Source organism: Myzus persicae, unplaced genomic scaffold, assembly GCF_001856785.1.
Source record: "Myzus persicae strain clone G006 unplaced genomic scaffold, MPER_G0061.0, whole genome shotgun sequence".
Lineage (NCBI taxonomy): Eukaryota > Metazoa > Arthropoda > Insecta > Hemiptera > Aphididae > Myzus > Myzus persicae.
In genome coordinates, this window is record NW_019101697.1 from 1 (window position 1) to 24,669 (window position 24,669).

The following is a 24,669-nucleotide window of genomic DNA, read 5'->3' on the forward strand; positions in this document are numbered from 1 at the left end:
TTTTCGGACGACTGCCTACGACCCGGCATGTATGTACATTGTACGGTGTGTCTGTTACTCCGATACGTTATCTGTAAGTTGTAACGATAAATATATATATATAACTATATGTGATTATTATGTGTGTCCGCCGTCGTGCGTAATAATAAAATAAACAGTCGTACTTTGTCAATGCTCGTGTGTGTACCTACGTCTGTCATATATAAAATACGTAACACCCCCCATAACAGCTGGATTATACAAACGAAATCAGTTTGTAATAATGTGATACATTTATTACGAATTCTAAAACAGAATTACTTATTTGCAGTGTTCGGAACGTTCACGTTCGTTCAGTAAAATGAACGCGTTTATTGGACGTTCATTTAATTTCTTTCCCCGGTAATTACTAATTAAAATTAAAATTCGATATCATAGGAACTATAATGGAAAATATTATTATAATATGATTAATTAAAATATTTAAAAAATATATTTATTAAATGGTAAATAAATTAAACGTCTTAAAACTCGATCAAGTTCATTAAAAATATAAACGTCGTTCACGTATCGTTCACTATTTATGAACGTGAACGCGTGAACGTGCGTTCATGAACGACGTTCTTTCCAAACACTGCTTATTTGTTACTAAACAACAAATAATAGGTAATAGGTATAACAAATAATTGAAAAACATGAGAACATGAGAAGGTTTTTAATTTAACACACTATAATTACCATTTAAATATAATAATTTAGAATCTTAATAACATATTATTATATTAACTATAATTGTAATAATAAAACAAAATTATGCTCTAGTAACCTTACAATTAACAAGAACATCAATAATGAGAGGAACTTACAATGACTTTAATAAAGTAGAATCATTTTAAAACTTTTTTATACGAAAATCCTTTTGAATTTTAATTGTATATTTAGGTATACTTTAACAAAGCCAGCTAATGAATAATAGTTCATAATTCATATTTAATTCAAATTCAAAAAATCAAAAAGAACAAACATATTATATGGTATAACATAGTTAAACATGGTCTCATGCATGCACTGGGCGGTCAGTAACTCCTGACGCGACCGTCGCCGCGCTGCAGTGCGTGTGATAAGAACCACTTCGGAGTACAGAACAATCAACAAGCACATTAGAAGTTTTCAATGTTGTCATATCGGCGTGAACACCGGCTTCACTCACGATCGGACGCCGGATCCACCGATAAGTACATACTATACATTTAACACGCCAAACCTAACCTAGTACGTATCGGTGAAAAGCGTGTAAAATCGTTACTTAGAAAGTCGAAATGGATACCGACGACAAAGGGTACACGATTACCCACGACTTTGTCAAAGTAAGTAGATTCCACGTTATTGTGGTTATAGACTTATTATAATCTATTGCCTATTTAGTTATTATGTGGTGTATGCAATGTTATAAGTAGATAGCGATTTCATCACCATCTTCTTGGCATTAATAATGTGTCTAGTTGAATTAATGTCAGATTATATAAAGTCGTACTATATATATAATAATTTATGATAAATGTATATTCAACATAATCTCGGAATATAAACCCCTGACATTCAAGAAAAAAAGGGAAAAGAGTACTGACTATAGGTCAAAAAGTCAGAAAAAATACAATTATTAATTAATTATCAACAAAATATGAAATTTCGAGATATAGGCACCATATATGGTGAACGTCATTCATTTTTTTAAATTGAACAAGAATGAAGTTTATATTTGATTGTAATTGAATAATTTTTAAGACACTCAATTTATTTGCTATTTAATAATTATATTATAGGATAATATTGTCTTTTTATAATTTCTATTCATATTATAAAGAATATAATGAATGACGTAGTGAACAGATTCATTTTTCCAATGAATGTGAGCTTGAACGTCTTCATTTGAAAAATACATGAACTTGAATGAGTTTCTTTTTTAAAGACTAAACTTAAACCAATTCATTTTTTTAGTGAACGTTCCAAAGATTTATCATAGCCCTTAAGTGAAAATAATAACACAATAGATGCTGTTTTATGAATAATGACCAAACCATGTAAAAGATAAATAGACCTTAAGGACATTTTATGTTTGGTACTGTACGTCTACATTTAGAGTTAAACTTCATTTTTCCCTACCCATAAGCTGTAATATGTTACAATGTAACTAAAATTGAGTTTGTTTTTAAATTACAATACATTTATTTTAGGGTAAGTGTCTTGTTGCAACAAAACACTTTAAAGTAGATGATGTAATTTTTGAAGAAGAACCATTTGTGTCCTGTCAATTCTCTTGGAATAGTCTATATGGTTATCGTGCTTGCGATCATTGTCTTTGGTAAATATTACATTCTTATTGTGTTATTGTGTTTCTACACTTAATTATAATATTAATTATGCAGCCCTTTAGAAACTGTCTCAGAAAATATTCTCAGATTAACAAATGCAGCTATAACAGAGGTTCCCTTTGAGGAACATTGTCCTGTAAAAGATAAAACACATAACTATGTGCAATGTGAATCTTGTAAAGTGAGGATTACTTTCTTTATTATTACCACTAAATATTTTCCTTAAATTAATTGATTTTGTGTTTTATAATTGTATAAATTATATATTAATTTACTGCATGACAGCACAGGTTGTAAATAACAAACTTATAATTGATGGATATTAGGTTTGGTATTGCAGTTCTACATGTTTGGAAACTGCATATAATCGATATCACCAGCTTCTTTGCAGACCAGACAGCAATGATTCATTACATTCTTTAGAAGAATTATGGAGGTAATTAAATTACTACATTTTTTTATGTCCAATTTATTTTAATACAACTAAAAAGGAAGAAACATTTGTGATAAGTAAAAGTGTATAATAACTATTCATTAAATATAATTTCAAGTAAAGATACATTTGTAAAGTTAATAATACACTACTTATACTGAACTTTTGTAGTTGATGCTGGGTTGCATCAAAAATTAATTAATTCAACTGTCCATTCACGGGCCACTTGATTATGTTTAAAGGACTATTAGTTCACTTTTGACTCATTTAATGTTGGTGATTGCTTCATGTAACTGTATGTCTCAGTTATAAAATTACTTATTTGTTTATTATGATGTATAGAACAATGCATTATCCTCCTGAAAGCCACAACATCATGTTATTGTGTCGTTTGTTGGCAACAATTGAATTATCTGCATCACCACAACAAGCTAATCAAACACTTTCCAATGTAAATAAATTCTCTATTACTTACCTTATGTCTTAACTATAATTATTCAATATTATTTTTACATAGTTTTGCCATCGAACAGAAAATGAAAATGAACATTTAGTACATAAAATGCTTGGAGAAAAGTTTGTTGAGCAAATTGAACGACTTCGTTTTGGTGTTCTCAAATCTCTGCCAGTCAGAGAATCTAGCCAGGTGAAGATAAAACAATACTCAACTAATAATTCTGTTCATTCTATAATAAAATATTTTTAGTGGCTTACTCCGACTGGTTTTAAATCATTATTGGCATTGGTTGGAACAAATGGACAAGGTGTTGGAACGAGTGTTTTTCATCAATGGGCAATTAATTGTAGAAAATGCCTTTCTTCTGATCAAATGGAGTTATTTGATCAATTTATAGAAACTGCTTATGATGCAATGGAAGAAGGTAGTTTTTTTTTCTTTTTAAAAAAAATTGTTATGCATTAATTATGGTCTCTGCTAATGGGATTATTGTATTTTAATTTTTATATTTAAATGTTATCTATAATTATATTCACATGTTCCATAAAATTATCTAACATTTAAATAATTATGGCCACTATCTCACTAATATACCTTACCTCCAGTATCTGCATTCTTCAATACTTTGTCTGATGTATAGTTACTACATTATTTTGTGTTGATTTTTGTTTTAAATAGCTGTTGGAGTGGATTTTTTGGATAATGAAGGTTCTGCTTTATTTCCAACACATAGTTCGATCAATCATAGCTGTTTTCCAAATGCAGCAAGTGTTTTTGATGGTAATCATGTTCTAAGATTGGTTGCTATTAGAACGATTGAACCAGGTGATGAAATCAATATAAGCTACATTGCTCCGTGTGAATTGGACCACTCTAGGCATACTAGGCAAAAATATTTACAGTATGTTTATTTATATTATTTATATTAACATTACCTTTGCAATTGAATGACCTTTTAATTTCTTTTACTTAGACAAAACTATGTATTTACTTGTCGGTGTATTAAGTGTGAGGAACAAATAAATGATCCAGACATAACAAGTGATGATGATTCAGAAATGGAAGATGCTAGTAGTACCTGAGTATTTTTTTTAAAATTTGTAACTGAAATAAAATGCCATAAAAATAATCCAAGTCTTGTTTACATTCTTCAAATATTGAATTATTTGGGACATAGGTCTCAGTATAGAAAATACTTGAATATTCTATTTTTAACTAATAAATGAATAATATGCAGACAGAAACTTTTACAAAAAAAATCACAAATGTATAATGAATTACATTTTTTAATTAACAATTCAAATAAAGACTTATATTTTATCCAAGATACATTTGTCTATATATTTTATGATGCAGAAATAGGTTTGTCAAGAACAATCAAATTATTGCTGTGTTCTGCTAATTCCGTCAATGATACTCTTCCACGTTTTATGATGAATGAAGCAACTGCATTAAGTTCAGACTGTGATATATATATAAACTTTCCTCTATCATCAATTACACCTAAAATTAAGATAATAATTAATGTGATATTAAAAAACAATAATACACATTTATTCCACATACCAGTTAATGAGCCTTCTTCTAATAAACTTTGAATCCTATCTATTACAATTTGAGTTTTTAATTTGAACTTTAAAGCGAGCTCATCTAAAACAATTACTTTATTTTCCTGTAATTAAAAAAAAGTCAATTCATTGTTATTTTTCCCATTAATTGCATTAAAATTTCATTTCTCAGTTGATTATAGAGTACTAAGGTTCTTCAGAATAAGAGTATACCGAATTTGTGAATAAATGGTCTGAATGATGTATTGTCTCCCCCCGGCAATGGCTAATAACTCTATGATTGGCTACCCACTGTCTTTGGGAGCAATTATAAGTAAAAGTACGTAAGAACCCCTAGTCCAACATGATTAACGCTTATTTACATAATTCGTTATCACATTTTCTGGATATAATTTTATAAATCGTGAAAAAAAGCCCAATTAAATAAACACACCAGAGAAAAAGATTTAAATACAAATATGAACACATGTATACATAATCAGTGTTTGGAAAGTTAACTGAAAAAATGAATTTGTCCACGTTCACATTCATGTTTTTTCAAATGATTTTGTTAATTTAATTTTTTTAGTTTTTTATAATAGAAATTTAAATAAGACAATATTGTTTTACAGTAAAATTAATCAATATATTTTAAACATGTATTTGTTAAATGCTAAAAAAAATTAAAAATCGTTCAAATTCATTAAAATATAAGCGTTGTTCATGTTTAAGATGAATTGGGAAAAAAACGAGGATGTGTACTAAGTCATAGGGTTGTTAATGATGTGTAGAATTTCATAATGTCAAAAAACATCAGTCTTGGCATTAATAATAAGAATATAATATACTATTATTTCAATGGTCTTGGGTATATACTACATTTAGACAAAAATTACACAACTATAAAAATAATATTATAATAAGTCAATATATCACAGGTGATAGCACCAATAATATTAGTTAATCGCTGAAGTTCAATACAAAGGGAATTGACATGCTGTTTTTTTTTAATTGATCAGAGTAACATCGACCAATAGGCCATTAGTTATTATTTATGATTATATTCTGTTATCTACATTATTTAATATTATTGTATTATGGTTTTTTGAATTGTAATCAACAAAATATTTTTAAAATATAAAATAGTACAATTGTATGACACTCGCAGGGACATTTTTTTCTGTTGTGTATTTAATTTTTTAGGCTTTTTTTGTGGCCCCCCCCCCCTCCCATTTTTTCAACTAGTTATAATTTTGCCAGTAGTAGGTAAGCTTATTATATCATTAGCATTACCCAATATATATATGTTATAGAATTTGTGTGCATGATATCACAATTTTTCTATATTTTTTTTGTTTATTAGTTGGTCCACCCACCAAGGAATATAAAAATTATTTGAAGTAAACATGTTAAATTAGTTAATAGATCAATTACCTAATTAAATATTGCAATTTGAAATTAACAACACAAAATGAATTCTTTCATACTGCGACCAAGAGGATAACCAGATAGGTGCTGGTAAAACCAGTTTTGTCCCATGACTGGTCATCGTCTTAACTTGATCGCAATATAAAACACACATTTCTGACATTGTAAATTAGGAGATCGATACAACACATGTCCATCAGGTCTAAGATATTTTGAGCAAGTTACCACCATTGAAATTGTTTATTATGAAATTAATAATTAAGGTTTCTAACCTTAATGTGTTCGATGAATTGAGTTAAGGTAGCTCCTTCATCCTCTAATGTTTCTTCATAGCCTTCTTCTTCTATGCCAAAAGTCTCTTTCAATTGTATGTACTCTAGGTGCTCTTTTTTAGCCTTTTCTTCTTCGATTTTCTTTTCTAATGCTAATCGCTCTTGCTCTTGTCTCTTTTCGTGATCTTCTTTAGCTTTCCTTTCTGATTCTTCTGCATCTTGTTTTTTTTTACGATCTTCGCGTTCCTGTAAATCTGCCTAAAAAAAATTGCATCGTTTAAGCAGCTAATTAAAAATATGCTTATAGACTGAAACCAACTTCTCGTTTGGCTTTTTTCTCTGCTTTAGCTTCCAATTTTGCTCGTTTTTTAGCTCCTAGTTTTGGATCTATAGCAACTATGACACTAGGGTCGGCTGTAGCGTCATCAATTTCAGCATTTTCATTTCTAGGTTCTGAATTAAGATTGTAAAATACATTTTTTTTAAATTTAATTAATTAGGTATCATTTAGGTTACACTTTTACATATTTATATTTATATAACTGACGCAACAATATTTATTATATTTCAATAATTTAATATTATCACAAGGCTTACCTACTACATTCCGATTGTTTCGACGTAATGTGTTACGATTTTGCATGCGAACTCCTGGTCTAGGTCTAACCACAGGATCATCTTGTACAACATGCTCAGGTGCACCTAAAACAGTTGTATAAGATTATTTTTGTACTCTCAAATATGTAAGTATACAAGTGTACTTTAATATGAACCCACTTTGAAAAAATTTATATCGAAATATAAAACCAAACAACCCAACAATGACAGATGCGGAGAATATTGAGAGTAAAACAAACAGATCCATCGTACAAAAAATATTAAGATAAGTAATTTACTTCAATACTAACGATTTACTTCGCTTCCAAGTTAAGTCTCATAAGATAGATAAAACTCATAACTTAATTTTTAGTACCACCACTATCACAGACGTAATATCGCACTCAGTTGTATTTCATTTACTTACGAGTCTCACAAGTTATTTTTATTTAACATTACAAATTACAACTAATTTACAAATTTACAATTACCATTCCCCGTTATTATGCCAACGGGCCATGATTATATCACTATATTAGTGATATTCTTATCAAAGGTACGTCATAAATACATATACAGATAATATTTCCATGGTATAATGTTCTGTCGTTCTATTAAACCATATTTTTTCCATTTTTCGCCGTAATTCAAAAATAAATAATTATATTAATTGTGGCTCGTGCGGTCATGGCAGTAAGTTTGTGTTACATATATGTGTAATATATTATGTTCAGTAACATAGTTTATTATTATCATCTAGTGCGCAAGTGTGGTATACGATGTACCACCTTGAACAGCGCCCTCACGATTGGACGCCGGAACTACAACAACGTCCCGTACTCCCGTTTCTTAGTATAAGGTCTATGCCACATTGCCAGGATTACGATTTACGAATACTACAATCGTGTCCATGATGACGTCCTGAACCACGACCATAACATTACGGACATTATCAATAGTTCAATGTTACGAACGAAAAATATTTGAATGACGTATTCATTATTTCTCGATAACCAACATTGTTTCTAAGTTCATAGTATACACACCGCCGAAATAATAATTACTGTAAAAACTACAAAGCTAAGATTCGTTCATTTACGTTAGGTATAAATTAATTTTGTTGAAATACCTATTATTCTATTCTAGTTTGATGTTTAGGCTTAAAGCTTAAAGAAAATGATTTACTATCCCTTTTTCCTATTAAGTGCATATTTGTTGAGTTCAGTTCAATGTTTGTATTTCCATATTGGCGAAACAGAACGTAAATGTTTCATCGAAGAGATTCCTGATGAAACCACCGTAGTCTGTTAGTAACATATTACAATTCACATTCCATATTTATGCAGGGTCGCATAAGCAACCACTAGCTATTTAATGAGTCAATAGTGGCTGTTAATGCCCCCCCTTAATTTAGTGACCCATTATTGGTCTATTAAATTTTAGTGAACCATTAAATAAGTACCTATTTAATTAATAATCTCACTTCGTTTTCAGCACATTATAAAGTAGAACTCTTTGATGTGAGGACCGGTGGTTTCACTCCACCAACCCCTGGCATTGGTATGAACGTTGAAGTCAAAGATCCAGATATGAAAATAATTTTATCCCGGGTATGTATCATAGCTAATGGCTAATCATTGTAAAAAAAACAGTATCGCGTCGTTATAACACTAAAATATTTTGTTTCTTATAGGTTTACAGTTTCGAAGGTAAAATATCATTTACATCTCACATACCTGGTGAGCACATTATATGTTTGTATTCCAATACTACTGCATGGATTGGAGGAACACAATTGGTAAACAATTACTATGTTTTTAATACTTCTGTTACTATTAATCAGTTGTGTTAATGTAGAGAGTCCATTTGGATATCCAAGTTGGTGATCAGGCTATTGATTATGCTCAAGTAGCTCAAAAAGAAAAACTTTCAGACTTACAACTCAGGATCAGACAACTAGTGGAACAAGTTGAACAGATCATCAAGGAACAAAGCTATCAAAGAGTAAATATGATTAAATGTATAAATTAAAAGTAGTTAATTTTAGAACTTAAAAATTAAGTAGTTGAAACTTGATAAATCCAAAACTATTAGAAGAATAATGATTGAGAAATCAACCATTTTTCATTTAAATACCTGAGCAATTTCTGTCAATTTATAGACCTAATTTACATTATGATCTATAAATAATTGTTGAAGTTTAGGAAGATAGTACTCGTTGGTACCCATCTCCTTCTATAACTGACAATTGTACTTAACTATTTGAATACCTAATATTGCTAAACCATTTTATATATAATAGAAGTATTAGGTAAGAACTAGGATAAATAGGTCATAATAACTGGTAATCCTAACAACTAAAATTGAAAAAATAAGTTTCTACAAAATGGTACATCTACATGATAATACTAGATTATAATCATAAAACATAGACTTCAATAATGTTATGCAATTAAAAAGTGTATTGTATATTTATTAAATGGTAAAATATTATTATTATTATTTACATAGGTAATGTTAAAAAAATCAGTTAAATTTGATTGTAGCAAATTTTTTTTAGTATAAAAATTGTGTTGCATTTTCGATTCTATTTTTACATTTTGTTTTTGAACTTCTATTATTAATAGCCTTTTAATTTGATGCTGAATTTTTTATAATTTGCCTTATTTTGAAATGTATTCTTATCATAAACTGTTGATAGTATGAGTTGTATGTCCGATATATTGTGTGGTGATAATCGTTAAAATATTTGTCTAAATTCTTAAATTTATTGCATCTTAAAATAAACTTCATAACATCTATATGGTGATTATAACATAAAAAACATAACAATAACCAATTAGAATACCTATACAACAGGAATTTTGCGGAGACCTTTAATTTTAGGTCATTACACTTAGTATATCATTACAACCAGTATCATTCCTCATCAAAAATTTCTACTTGATTCTCGTTGTCTCTATATCGACATGGGATTCTTGTATGGAGTGGATATTATCTACCTTAATTTAATGTGAATATCCTACTATTATTTACTGTAGCAATCTTTATGAATAATTTTTATTATTAAAATTGGAATTTATTTGTACACAATTTTAGCTAATTATTTAAGAAAATTATAATGAAAAATATTTTTGATGGTAAACGTAAAAATGTGTCTAAATATTGCCTCTAAGCAACTGAATTCCATTTAAATTAACAAATTCTTATCTGTTAAATGAAACAATAATAATATATTAAACTGATATGGCAAAACTCTAAAATATATTAGATAATATAATCCTCTATAATTATTGTAGGTGATTTTATATGAATGTTTTTTATCTATGTTAAGAGTCTGCGCCTGAGAAAGGAAATAAATACTGAGATAGCATACTCTAAGGTTTTAATATATTATACTTTGTATATATTCAACTTTATTTAATTCTATAATGTGTATTACACTGTCTGCCGTCAGTTCCATATTTTTATTAGTAATTTCCCATGTAAGATAATATGTTAAGTGACATTGCATTTCACCATGATAGCAGCATTTGTTGGTACTCGTCTATTCTCCGTTTTGCTCATGCAGACTGACAGCAGTGAGCATTACTAGGCTCCGTTTCCTCCACTTTGTCCCTTAAATATGCGTGAATTCAACTGCAATGTGGTCGGGACATGGTTTACTTCTCTCATGCTGCGGAGTACAGTATGCTACCCACTTCTACTTTGTCGGTGTAGCATACTACCTACTGATTATTGATTAACAACAAATTCACAACAATATTAGTAACAATGATGACTGATGATCATTGTAGTAAAGTATTTTATAATATAGTTATAAGTTATTATATATTATAGAAAACGTTGCATACAGTTTTTTGTAAGGTAGTATACTAGACTACTACCATTTTGCTTTATATAGACACTATATTATACTTCATCCAGAGATAAAAAGGGACTTTATCCAAAAATCGGTTCTTACGCAACACCCTGCTTAATGGAATCTGTCTTGATGTTAGGGTGATACATAGAGATACACAGAACCAATGTGTCCTCCCTGAACAAAGTAAAGCTGTATTACCAAACTCCCAAAATTAAAACGTATTGAAACCAAAAAACCCCATTCAGCTTCCCAGCGGTGGGAGTTTGTATGATATAGATTATGCTGTTCAGATTATGAAATCAAGCCTTAGTTGAGTCCATTGTTTTTGTTTCAGAAAGCGAATATTTTTATGAATAAATTGACTCTTATTATTTAAAAAAGATTTTATTTGTTAGGGAGCAGTTATGAATTTATTATTAAACAAAATGTTCTTTGATAGCTAGTAAATGGCAGCAAAATCTTCAGTCCCATACACATAGTGATAATATCAACAAACTTTTAGTAAAAATGTTAAAGACAGAAACAACTAAAATATAAAATACATAAATTGATGTATTGATTTTTTTTACACTTCATATGTTAAACTTAGAACTGAGTGGATATAGATCAGCACAAAAATAATTCACATACCTGCCTTTAAATATAAATACAGAATTAATTAATTTTGTTGGTAACAATTAACATATTTTTCAATACCATCTTTTTAGTATGAATATATTATTTTTAAACTCTATCATAAGTTCTTAGCCATCTTAATTTATTTTAATATTAATAACAATAATTTTTATAATTACAGTTCCGGGAGGAGAGATTTCGTCAAACCAGTGAGAGTACCCATCAACGAGTTTTCTGGTGGTCACTTTCACAGTTATTCATACTTTTGATCATGGGTTTCTGGCAAATGCGTCACTTAAAAAGTTTCTTTGAAGCTAAAAAACTTGTTTAAATTAATAATTGAATGTTTTAACAAAAATATAAACCCATCCTCAAATGTATTTTTGTACATTTTGTATATACCATAAAAAAATGATGTACTCTTTATAACTATTATTAATTCATGATTTTTCTGAATATATGAATGGTTAGAATTCTACGTTTTTATGTATTTTTTTTTATTAAATAAAATAAAAAATGTAACAGTTTTTTATTTTACAACAAAGAATTGTTTGTTTAATATGCAAATGAATATTTGCATTAATTAAAAAAAACAAATTATAGCGTATAAACTCTTTAAAAAAGTATCTATAAATATTATATATATTAACTTCATTGTGTATACAAAACTTAATATTTTTAAGAATAATGAAATATACATTGTATTGTAATAATTAATAGCAACAGGGTATGAGGGCAATGTTGGCACATATGGCTAAAAAAAAATCAACAAAAAAATAAATATATAGTACATAATGGTATGTACAGAAGAGTCAATCTGCTGACATAGATGATAGACTACTGCGAGTGGAGCTTCTGTGATGATAAGAACGATGATGAGAAGGCGGGCTAGAATTTATAGGCAACATACTATTTGCCGGCCCAAATATTGCTTCTTGTTCTTCTAACTGTACAGCAAACTGTTCTTCAAGTTTCTGAAATGAAATTTGATAGTGTAGTAAAGTGGTTTATAGTGATGTGCATACCTCTTCCTTCTACATTAAGCACACTGGCTATAGTAGGTAGAAGAAAGAATTCACACACAGATAATAAAATTTAATCTGATTTATAATGCAAAACTCAACATTGCTTGCTTGATAGGCTTTCAACAGATATAAAATTAAAATTATAATTCATGCTAAATATATTATGTATGAATAAATTTAAAACAGGCATTAATAATTTAAAATTTAATTAAAAACAAATTAATAAAGTGTTACTTACATAAAAATTTTATCGTAGCAGCACTCAGGAATAAGCAAGGATAGAGGATGCAAAATAAATTAAGCGTGTTTTCATTCAATTTATGGTGTTATTACATGGGTTATAATAACTTTAATATATTATATAAAATATCAGAAGAGTCAGTTAGTATCATTGTTTAAAAATAATAATAAAATATAGAATTGTAGTATACAATAAAAAATAATTATTATAAAAAGCTTGAAATTATTTCTATAACCATTAAATAAGCATAATCGGTGCAAGTAAATAATAATAAATGCAATAATGTGTTTCAAATGTATAATTTTTGAGTTCAATACTAAGCAAAGTTTTGTTCCTTGTCATGCTTAAATTTAAATTTAAGTATCTTCTACTTTTTACATATTTTCTATAAGTACCTTGATGATTAACCACTTTGTAACTTGACTTTAAAATGATTGTCAATAATGAATAACAGGCAAATTACGTCAGTCTTTAAATTTTGATATAGAAAATTCTCAAATTTAGTGACAATAAAAATATACAGCGATACATACATAATAATATATTATTACAATATTACCAAGTATTGAAAATAATAGTATTTTTAATTATCATATTTTGAATAATAATTAAAATAACTGATGATAAAATTCTGATAATTATTACAGAAAACAGATAATACCATAAGAAAATCATAAACTTTTTTGAACCTAAGATTGTTTGATATTATTAACCTAACTATTAATTGATAGGAAAATATCCATTGAGCCTTTATACTTTTCACTTAAATTCTGTTTTTTAAGTAAGAAAAGTTAAATAACTGGTACATCACTGAGATAAATTTTTGTATTATAAAATTAAGTAAAATTAAAATAATATTTACAACATAATAAATAAGAAACAAATTACTTTAACAAAAATATTAAGTATTTATAAGAAAATTAATTTTATACATTTTAAATGAAATGTATTGTATATTGGTATACTTATATATAAATATCTATGGCATGTGCAAATGTTATACAATTAATACATTTAAATAAAGCATTTTACATATGTACAACACATAATCCACACAAATAAATAAAAAATATTTTCTGATTTATATTTAAAGGACAATGTTTGTTAAAATAAATCTATTTTAAATTAAAAATTACTTAATATATGGAATAATATAAACCAGGTTAGGAACACACTTTCCATTAACCAAATGATGACATGTAAACACCATTTGGAATAGTACTATAATGTTTGTTCAAATGCCACCTTTTAGTTAGAGCTCATTCGGGATACAAGACTATTACATTGTGGATTGGTTCGAATGATTAGGAAATTGATTGACACATCGCCTAGGGAGAAATCCTGAACCAGGAGAACGAAAAGAAGAACTGGATAACCGAGGAGAAGAGAGAAGTGATGAAAACGAATATTCGCGCCTGAGCAACGTGTTGCCAGGGGATGGAGGTAATGAATAGCGACTGTTCCATGAATTTCCTTTGGCTTGCCTCGCCAACTCCATCTCAAGGTTCTGATAAAAAATATAAACTATTGGTGGACGTTTAAATGTAAAATTCAAACTACTCTACCCTTTTTCTATAATGGGTTAAAAATTAATAGTTATTTATAGTGTTATTTAATTATTTGGATAATTTAATAAGATGACCAACATATTAAGAGAAGAACTTTCACGAAAATTAAAATAATCTACAATAGCAAATGACTAGTTATTAATTAGATAATTCAAACTCAAGAAACTACATCCATTGGCGTAAAAAATAAAATAATATTATATCAAAGTACTAACTTTTCTGTACATAAATAATGTTAATAAATGTAATACTTTCACAAATTACCTGTTTCCTAGGTTTGAGATGAGCTTTCCATTCTCTCAACTCACGAGCATACAACTCTTCTTGCTCTTTCAACTTAGTTGTTTCATGCTCCATCAGCATTTTACCTATTAAGACAAATTTAATTATTTGAATTTACATTAATTAAAAGAAAAATTATTTAAGTAGTACGTTTTTCATTCTGAAGCTGTTCAAGCTCCCTAATAGTGGTGTCATTTGCAATTCTGAGCTCTTCAAGCTGTCGTTGCTGCTTCATTTCAAATGCAAGAGTCTCATTACGATATCTTTTTTTTTCATTTTCTTGAAATTTCTTAAGCCGGTTACGTTCATACTCTGTATCTGGATTTGGATTAGTTGCCATACTTATTCTAACCGATTCACGGAACATCATCTCTCGTGCTTTCATTTCAGAACGAATACGTTTAGGCAAAGATCGTTTTTCAACACCTTGACGTTTTTGCATTTCTTCATCCTTACGTATATTCATACGTTTCATTTGTTCCAACTCTTTTTCATGTCTTATTAACATCTAAATGAAAATAAATCATTAGTCATAGAAATTTAAAAAAGTAAGTTTTTAATATACTTGATGCCTCTGCAAGAAAAAACCATCTTTAAGCTGTCTTTTAGCTAACTGTTGTTTTTCATGTATTTGCCGTTCTTCCATTTCCCACAAAGCTGCTTCTCTAGCTCGCATTAACTATAATGTTATACAAAAATAAAATAAATTATAATATTATGATTGTATTTTTTATTAAATACAGTAGTCTTGCTAATTCGGTCATCACTAATCTGGACTATCTATATTTCGTGCTTTAGTACTCATGTATGTTTATATTTGGGAATACAAATGATTAAGATATTATTGTTTCGATTACATATCTATTGTGTAAGTATTATTTTTTCAAGCGAGTTCAGTCTTATTTTTTTTAAATTTGTATTGATATATATGTAATACATACATCATAATAATAACAATAATAATGTGTAATGTAAAATTGTAAATCAATTAATTTCATATTTGTATGGATACATAAGGTGTTTTTTGTTTATATTTATTAGTAAGTTAAAAAAAGACATCTCGTTTAATCCGGATTTTTGATAGTCCGGTCCTATCTAGTCCGGATTAGCAAAACTCTACTGTACATAACAAATAATAATAAATTAACAAAATGTCATAAAAAAAATTTATGTGTGTTGTATAAATCTATACATGAAATATATAAAACTTAACCTTTGCTAAATACATGCACACAGTTTATAAGTACCTGTTGTTTCTGTTGTAAATATTGACGTTCCATTAGCGCAATTTTCTCCTGATGAGCATCACTCAGTCTACTCAAGGAACTTTCATGATTTTCATTTAGTTTCTCAAGGAATAATTTTTCTCTCTCCTCATGTTCAGTCTCTAACTTCTCTTTTTTATCCTTAAATAAATTTTTCCGCCTTTCTTTAGGCTTTAAATCTACTTCTTGCTTTAATAGTCGTAACTCTTGTTTTAGACCTTCTCGGAATTCTTTTAATTCTCGCTCCTAAATCAATAATAAATCAGTCACAAAAGTAAATACAAATTTATATTTTAAAATTATTATTACTTGTTCTAAACGAATTTTTTTAGAAGTCATTCTTAAATCTGCCTCTTGTTGGGTTTCAGCTCTCTCGACAGCTTGACGTTGTTGTTTAACCATTGTATCTAAATCAGCTTCATATTGCTTAATTAAAGTCATTCTTTCCTGCTCAAACTTTTTATCTTGTTGCTCTTTAGATATCACTGCCTTAAATGATAAATCTTGAAACTGTTTTTGTTCTTGTTTTTGCAACATTTTTAGTTCTCTTAGTTCTTGTTTTCTAAATATCTGATCATTGTATCCATGACTGGAATCTTCATCACCATAAATTACTTTGCTAGTTGTTGTTGTCACAACTACTCCATCTACTTCAAACTTTCTTGTTCGTTTTCTTGTCTTTTTTTTCATGTTTCTTATTTCTAGTTCTTCTTTACTTATATTTCGACTAGTCCTCTTCATTTCCTAAAAATTATTTACACATTGTTAATACAATAATAATAAGTTTAGTTAAAATCATTTGTAATTAGTTTTATATGGCACAAAGACGTACACAATAAGAAAAAGAGTAAATTAAAACAGAAGTATCAGATTGTTGAAAAAGTTTCTAAGCTCCTGAAAAACCTGAAAATATCAGGGAATTTTTGATTAGTTTAATTCAGCTTAACTCAGGGGGATAAGAAAAAATAAAGAAAACTAAAAAACCAAAAAAAAAATATTTACATCATAATATGTTTAATGGTGACAATAATTGTCCAGCTTTGCACAAGAAGCTTTGCTTTTCACAATAGAAGCTAGACAGCGGAAAAAAACATTTTTACATGCAGGAAAATCTACTCAAGTACAAGTAAAAACGTAGATAACCAGGATCACATCTCGCAAAATAAATATACTTCATATAACATGTTAAATCCTAATCAGATTGTTATTGAAAATGTTGATGCACCTTGAAAAAAATACTGCTCACACTACAAGTATTGAATGGAAAATTTTACTGAAAATCGTGTAATTTTGAACTCCCCTACACCTAACAATCCTATCATATTTGAAGACAGAAAACATCTGTTTAATATGATAATGATAATTAGATGTTAAAACAAAAGTTCTATAAGATACATAACAATTATGAATATTTGAATCAAGTTTAAGCGTTGTTCCTACAAGTGTATCTCATTTTACTAACACATAAAATAGCAAATTTTATAATCAGAATAATCCAGTTTTAAATAGGTGAATTGACATTGGATTTTACTCTGTAATTATTAATCCCGATCCAGGTTTAATTATATTCACTTAGCTAAAAAGTATAAAGTTCATTGGATACAAAACCGGAACATTAATTTATATTCCATATATCTTCGAGTTACCATATAGATCTCTCTAGTTCTTAATATTTATATGATTGTTAACTTAATTTTCATGTATATCTTATTTGTTAATTTATACCAATTCAAAACAATGATCAGTCAACATGGGATAAACAAGCTTTAGATAGTTATCTGGTCATTGTCTTAACTTGATTGCAGTAAACTCAATAATATAATTATTCCGTGTTGAATTTTATCCCATAAAATCTATTTAGTTAATTATTTCATATTCATATATTTATACTATGTTAATTTAAAAAATAAAATTGTAAATTTTGTGATGCTCTAACTGTCATACAAAATATATATAGAAAATTAATTATTGTTAAGCATAACGTGGTAAAAATAATTTTTCTAAGTGTAAAAGTTGCCATGTTATATGTTAGTAAGACAGATGCCTTCTAAAGAGTTAATACGTACTCTGCTATACTCTGGTTTTTTACGTAATACAACTTCATCTTCATATTCTCGAGGAGGCAAATTATTCTCTTTATTACTACTCCGACTATCATGACTAATTGTAGTTGAAACACTCTCCGCATCTGATCTATCAAATGTACGTGTACTGGCAGCTGAAGGTGGAGTTCGCTGGCCTCCACTACTATACACTGATCCACTATCTGAATGTGAACGAGATGTAGATCGTGTTGGGGAAACATGGTGTTTATTATTCACCACAATTCCATCAGAATGTTTAGACTAAAAAATTACAAGTTATAAATTATACTTTTTAATAATACCAATTAAATTTTTTTTTTAATAATTACCGATTTATGTACATTTGTTGAATTGTTAACGACAATATATACTTCTGCTGGATCACTGGGTTTAACCATTGTAGCCCGTCCATTCATTTTCACTTTATTGCTATCTGTATTTACAGGTACACAAATAGGTTTAGAAACTTCAACCTCTTCTTTACTATTCCATGGATCTAATTCTTTAACAGAAGGTTCTTCTCCTACTGTTATAACAGACACATGACTAGCATCCAATTCTTCTTCGTCAATTTGTGACGAATTTATCACAACAACCTCATCTTTTTTCTCAATCTTGAAATAAAATAGAAATTAGAAATTATTTTAAGACTACAAGAGCAAGTTAATTAACTTTAGATAATATACCTGTGACTTAGTGTTTGTATCAGCAACTATAATCACTTGGGTATGTAGTCCTGGAGGATGTGTTTGAAGAACAGGGGGATGTGTGGTAGTTACAACAGTAACCTTTGAATCAATTGCATTCAAAGATCCTACCCTCACCAAAGTACCGCCATTAATTAAATTATCATTTTGTTCAACTAGAATTATAAAAGAAAAATAATGAATTATTTATGCCAAGTCATTACATTAATTTTTATTGAACTCTGAATAAAATCAATTTAGTTACTATTATCTTTATTGTGTATTCGATCAGTCTCATCTTGGTTGTTTTGAAGTCTCCCAGTCAATTCATTCATAACAGCAGTTGGCATCTTTCCTTTATTTTTTTCAACATTCTGATTCATTTGTAAAACCTTATCTAAAGATGGTGGGGAAGGTCTTCTTTGATTACGATTAGAAGCAGACGAACTTCGTCTTCTAGTTCTTATTTGAGAGTCTTCCACAGAATTTACAATTGGACCATTATTACTAGCAGCTACTGATATAGGTCGAGAGCTGGATATATCATGTTTACGTAATTGTATTGATTGAATAGATACAGAAGGGTTTTCCTCTACGCCAATATCAATAGGTTTTTTTTCTGTTTCAGAATTATTGTTAATAGAATCGTGCATTTCTGAATACTCATTACTCTTAGATTTTGGTACTTCAAGTTCTTTAGGTTCAACCACTGATTCTTTTTCTTGATTAGTATCCTGAACTTTTAATACAATTGGTATATTCAGTGACTCTTCATTTGGCACTAATTTAACAACTGAAGATGGTGTTGGTAAAGGTGGCGGTGGTGGTGCTGGACCTTTGTTTTCCGAATGTTTTTTTACAACCTATACAATTAAATAAATTGTAATAGTTATCTAAGTAGTGTAAATAAATTACATAATAATATACGATAATAAATTTTTAAATATATATTTATACAATGGAAGCTTCGTATCTCAAATTTTTTGTTTAGTCCCAAAAAAGGTTTCAAGGTTTTACTGTGTAAAGTTAACATACATTTTTTTTAGAAGAAATTTCTTTTGACGAAATAATTGGCTCGGATTCACGAACATCTAAGATTTTTTCGTCTGTTTTGATTTTTTTACTATCTGATGATTCTTCATCCATCTCTCGTTTTTTTTGTATTTTTTGTTTCACTTCAGCTACATCTGCTTGAAAAATTCATATTTTAAGTATAAAAAGATAACGTGTTAACATTAAATTCCATACTATTACATTTAAAAATAAGACTTAGTGCTTTTTTTTTTGACATTTAAATTTTTACCTTTAGTTTCAGGATCACTTTTAATTGATACAGTGTCATCTTCGACTGCATCCAAGTCCAGGGGAGGTAACTGTGTAGATTGTGGTGATTCCTATGAAAATGTACAATATCAAAATAGGTATTCAACATTTATTTACATCTTAATACTATATGAACAATACATTATTATACAAAATTATATTTTACTTGGTGGAAATGCTTAAACCAAAAATAAAATATATAACTGGACTGTGCACACAAGGGTTAGGATAACTTACCACCAACCCTTTGATAGTAGTTCCTGTTTTTTCTGTACTTCCTATCACGTGTAGACTACGTAAGCATGGAAATAAATATGTGAATACATTTTATTTATGTCAATGTAAATATACATGAATGCGTACACAAATAATCAAATTATAAGGAAATGTATTTACAATTTTATAATAAGATACACACGACAGTGCTAGACTTAAGCTCAATACACAAGATGTAAATAAATATATTTTTACCTCAGGCTCTTCATCGACAACTTCTTCTTCGACCACCTCTGCCTTGTATTCAAGTAATAAATCGCGGATTGGTTTTGGATCTATATCTCCATTGACAAATGGGTGCTAAATAAAAAATTCAAATTAATAACAAGTTAAATATAAGTAATTTAACTAGTAAAATTACTTTAAGAAGATCATCTGCAGTTGGCCTTTGAACTGGATCTTTTATAAGAGCATGTGCTACAAAGTCATTAAAATTTTTAGACCATTTAGATGGTTGTTCTAATTTAGGGGGATCAGATTTTTGTATTTTAAGTAATACACGCATAGGAGACATTTCATGGTTTGGAGGTTCCATCTGTGCTAATTCTATAAGTGTTATTCCTAAAGACCAAATGTCTACTTTAAAATCATAAGGATTATCCCTAAAAGTTTCGCATAAAACTACTTCAGGAGCCATCCAATAAGGTGTTCCAATAAAAGTATCATGTTTTTGTAATGTTTGTTTATTCTTAGCAGAAACACCAAAATCAGCTGTAAAATATGTAATAATAATACAAATTTTGAAATTAATGTGTCAACAATATTTTTAAAACTTACCAATCTTAACACCAGCACTAGTTGTTAAAAGAACATTTCCAGCTTTAAGATCACGGTGTATAACTTTACATTTATGAAGAAATGCTAATCCTTCACACATATACTTGCAAACATAAGCTATTTGTTCTTCAATTAATGCACGATCCAGCTCCACCATAATTGAATCTAAAGCACCTCCATCACAATATTCAATCAGCATCTATTGAATATATTAAAAATTAGATACAAACAGAAATAATAACTTATTGTAACAATTTACCCAAAGTTTAGAATTAACAAAAAATGCTTCATATAATTGAACAATATTTGAGTGTTTACATTCGGCTAAAATATCAATTTCAATCATAAAATCAGCTAAATCATCTTCACCTTCTAAGATACACATTTTAGCAGCAGCCAACTGTCCAGTTTCTCGATGTTGAGCCTTAACAACACATAATAATACAACAAAAATATAACTTTTTTTACAGGAACAATTTTTATTTATAATTAGGGCAATTTTGCTTAATTAACCTAAAATGTCAAACAAATTCTAGTATTTAGAAAAAACTATCAACAATAATCAATAAAAAATATTTAAATAATAAGTAAAAACTAAAGATTATAGATTCAGTTTTATATTGGAATAATTTCTAAATTATTTATTTCATGAGGTTCTAAAATAGAACAAAAGAAAAAAAGAAATAGTTGTAATAGAAATATAATATATTATAATAATAATAATAAATACCTAGGTAATAACTGAATATTTTAAGTGGAACAAACAACAATATACATTACATTTTTAAGCAAAATGTTAATTTAATTTGTGTAATCCATGAACTTATTCTTATTGATAATTAATACTTAGTAAATACATCATTTGAAAAAATTACCTTGTAGACTTTGCCAAAAGCTCCATCACCGAGTTCACCAATCATTTCCCAAAAATCGTCAACGTCACAATCCATGTGGATGTTATTGAATACTTTCTTCTTTTTCGCTTCATTGTTACCTAAATGAAGCACTTTCTTGAGGCCACTCAAAAACGACATTTTAATAATGCCTTTACACAATGTCAGAATCAATCAGGATGATGTACTCGTAAGGATCGCATGACCCAACAGTTCTCAAATTTTGCATTTCCTATTAACATATCAAAAACAAAAATTCCGTAAAATGTTAAAATAAATATTTATGCTCCATAAAAAAAGGAACACAATATATTAAATAAATTAAGCATATAAGTATAAATTAACCAAGTTAGTATCAAATAATGTGATTTATTTAACATGTTATTTTCATTCTGAGTGTTAATCAAAAATACTGTTTATTATTTAATACATAATACCGTTAAAACTATTAAGCTCAGGAAAAGTTCAAGGCCACTATTAGCGCAAATAGTATTAACCTGTTTTATATGTCTGTTTAAAAAAATTCTAATCAATAGAAACAACTAAAAATAATATATCAAATACTTATAATGTGATACAAGAAAATTAAATTTAAAATTTAAAAATCATTAATTATAAATATGTACAATAGGTTTTTACTAAGATTCAAGTGTTATCATTGGAACAAATGTTTGTCCATCACATTATAATTTAATTTTTTTAATATCAAATCCAATTTAGCATACGGCCCAGTTCGGTTTTTCGTATTAATTTGATATGCAGATACTAAATTATGAAAATATAAATAGTTTTTCATTTTCTAACTTTTTACCTAGTATAATTTACGTACAACAATTCGACACTACTGTATTCTTGATTTTTTTTTTGAACATTTCAATGGGTATAAAATAAATTCTGTGTATGAAGTAGATAATCAAATATTATTTGTATTATTTGTACGTCAGAAATATAGGTTATGTTTTAACACATTTATTTAACATACATACCTAAATAGATATTTTAATAAACAACAATTGATGTAAGTATGTATCAGTATCATAATATATTATTGTTAACATAATTAGGTTAGGTAAATTATTGTTTGTACAAAATATCTAAGTTTTAAGTAGGTATTGTTGAAATAATAATAATAATCAGTAAGGCAACTAGTATAATACATTATACAGACAACTAAACATCACACATTAGAACAAAATTGATTCTCAAGGTCTAAAGCCTACCTACGATAAATTCTTTAAAAATGTATATACATACATAACTTACCTACTAACATAAATCAGAGATAGGTAGAATAGATAACAATATACATTTTGAATCAAGTAACAAATATCAGATATAATTCATATGAAATAAGAACCTAGGTAATAAGTGTGAGAAATATAGAAAGATTTAAGCACCAACAAAAACATCAATAATTTCATATTAGTCAGAAGAAATTCAAAAAATAAATTTAGGTTTAGGTAAAACGAGTTAACTACTAATACCTACTTGTCGTATACACATGGTGATAGAAACTAAAATGGTGAGAATAATATATCTGGTTTATCTGTATATACACACAACAGTGTAAACATACTCGATCCTAGGCTTAACTTGCAAGTTACAACATACCATAAGTACTGGACAATATAGAAGTAGCAATTTCTCACCTGCAACTGGAAGGTGAAGAAAAAATTCAAAAAAAATTTCGCGATACACACGATCAATGATCGGCACACATTCAACTATTCACATATACATAAATCATTGCAATAAGAAACAAACACGACGCGAGTAATACATAAAAAATAAACCACTACACAAATGAGTAATGACACATATCTTCTTATCTCTGTTACATTTACATTGGTCGTAATTAATATTATTATTATTAGGTACAATGACGATGTACGTAATAAGTACCTGGGTGGTTTATCGCACCTGTTTATTGGAAACGTAGATAACGTAGTTTTCGAATGATATTATTATAATAAAAAAATTAAAATATACGAAAATTGTTATTGTTATTAATGATTTTAGACATAATGATTATGATTGTAACTACTAGTGTGATGAAACATTGATCGCCGGGTGTACTCGTCGAAAAAAAGCAGCAAAAATATTAACCGTAGGAAAAATCAAAACATGGAAAAAAATATCACAAAAACGAGACTACAATATAATATTTGTCCTCACCACGCCTGGACGACGGTGCCTGTGAAAAATGACGTCAACAAGGTGAACGCTGCTTTCTGTGGGATGAGATTTCAGCAGTACCGGACGTCCTTGACCATGTTTTATTGGAAATCTCCGTACGAGATTTGTGGCGGCCCCGTCCACTGTTTTTTTTTTCTATTCCGCCCAGACGCGCGACGACGACGGATCGGCGGCTGCTGTGGCACGCAGGTCGTCGCAGTGATGTGCGTGTGGGTAGGGATTTGGCCTCCGGGGGCGCACGGTCGTCTGGCCCAAATGCCGAGCGGGGTGTCCGGAAAACCAGGACTTGGGAACTTTTAAGGGGATTTTCAAGTGCCCGGACCCGCTGAAGGACTTGCGGGCAACGTGTTACAAGCGGCTGAAGTCTCGGAGGACATGTCGTTGGGCCGGAGACAAGCGGGCAGCGGCGTTGACGGCACGCAACGACGTGTTTATAGTAAACGCTGGTGAGGCGGTGGGTCTCGACTGTTGCAGATAAACGAAAAACC

The 24,669-nt window shown here is 28.8% G+C and overlaps 4 protein-coding genes across 13 annotated transcripts; 2 read left to right on the top strand and 2 right to left on the bottom strand.

Annotated features, from left to right (window-relative positions):
- The first annotated feature begins 1,140 nt into the window (after positions 1 to 1,140).
- LOC111030163 (SET and MYND domain-containing protein 5) lies at positions 1,141 to 4,375 on the top strand. The gene is made up of 9 exons (XM_022309538.1): positions 1,141 to 1,346; positions 2,214 to 2,341; positions 2,406 to 2,532; positions 2,678 to 2,787; positions 3,127 to 3,235; positions 3,302 to 3,430; positions 3,491 to 3,665; positions 3,920 to 4,142; positions 4,215 to 4,375. The coding sequence occupies exons 1-9, from the start codon at positions 1,299 to 1,301 to the stop codon at positions 4,321 to 4,323; spliced, it is 1,158 nt and encodes a 385-aa protein (XP_022165230.1). The 5' UTR covers positions 1,141 to 1,298; the 3' UTR covers positions 4,324 to 4,375.
- Positions 4,376 to 4,486: 111 nt separating this feature from the next.
- Positions 4,487 to 7,761, bottom strand: LOC111030164 (DDRGK domain-containing protein 1). Of its 3 annotated transcripts, none has more exons than XM_022309541.1 (6): positions 7,577 to 7,761; positions 7,086 to 7,190; positions 6,808 to 6,941; positions 6,489 to 6,746; positions 4,808 to 4,913; positions 4,487 to 4,744 (listed from the first exon to the last, which is right to left on the bottom strand). In XM_022309541.1, exons 2-6 carry the CDS (start codon positions 7,129 to 7,131, stop codon positions 4,587 to 4,589), a joined length of 702 nt encoding a protein of 233 aa, XP_022165233.1. In that variant the 5' UTR covers positions 7,132 to 7,190; positions 7,577 to 7,761; the 3' UTR covers positions 4,487 to 4,586. The 3 variants fall into 3 exon arrangements, with proteins under 3 accessions (XP_022165233.1, XP_022165232.1, XP_022165231.1); XM_022309540.1 differs by having other exon boundaries at positions 7,397 to 7,761; XM_022309539.1 differs by having other exon boundaries at positions 7,266 to 7,761.
- A 255-nt stretch (positions 7,762 to 8,016) lies between these two features.
- Positions 8,017 to 12,038, top strand: LOC111030165 (transmembrane emp24 domain-containing protein eca). Its single transcript, XM_022309543.1, has 5 exons — positions 8,017 to 8,391; positions 8,580 to 8,695; positions 8,779 to 8,883; positions 8,943 to 9,089; positions 11,747 to 12,038. The coding sequence occupies exons 1-5, from the start codon at positions 8,262 to 8,264 to the stop codon at positions 11,894 to 11,896; spliced, it is 648 nt and encodes a 215-aa protein (XP_022165235.1). The 5' UTR covers positions 8,017 to 8,261; the 3' UTR covers positions 11,897 to 12,038.
- A 161-nt stretch (positions 12,039 to 12,199) lies between these two features.
- Positions 12,200 to 24,614, bottom strand: LOC111030177 (serine/threonine-protein kinase 10). 8 transcript variants are annotated; one of them, XM_022309567.1, is made up of 18 exons: positions 24,161 to 24,613; positions 21,968 to 22,217; positions 21,352 to 21,516; positions 21,093 to 21,291; positions 20,677 to 21,026; positions 20,511 to 20,615; positions 20,020 to 20,110; positions 19,752 to 19,906; positions 18,982 to 19,579; positions 18,717 to 18,892; positions 18,360 to 18,644; positions 18,013 to 18,291; positions 16,256 to 16,690; positions 15,929 to 16,192; positions 15,247 to 15,360; positions 14,832 to 15,189; positions 14,664 to 14,767; positions 12,200 to 12,539 (listed from the first exon to the last, which is right to left on the bottom strand). In XM_022309567.1, exons 2-18 carry the CDS (start codon positions 22,124 to 22,126, stop codon positions 12,378 to 12,380), a joined length of 3,999 nt encoding a protein of 1,332 aa, XP_022165259.1. In that variant the 5' UTR covers positions 22,127 to 22,217; positions 24,161 to 24,613; the 3' UTR covers positions 12,200 to 12,377. The 8 variants fall into 8 exon arrangements, with proteins under 8 accessions (XP_022165259.1, XP_022165252.1, XP_022165257.1 ...); XM_022309560.1 differs by lacking the exon at positions 12,200 to 12,539 and adding an exon at positions 13,784 to 14,338 and having other exon boundaries at positions 24,161 to 24,614; XM_022309565.1 differs by lacking the exons at positions 12,200 to 12,539; positions 24,161 to 24,613 and adding exons at positions 13,784 to 14,338; positions 23,906 to 24,121.
- Between the last annotated feature and the right edge of the window lie 55 nt (positions 24,615 to 24,669).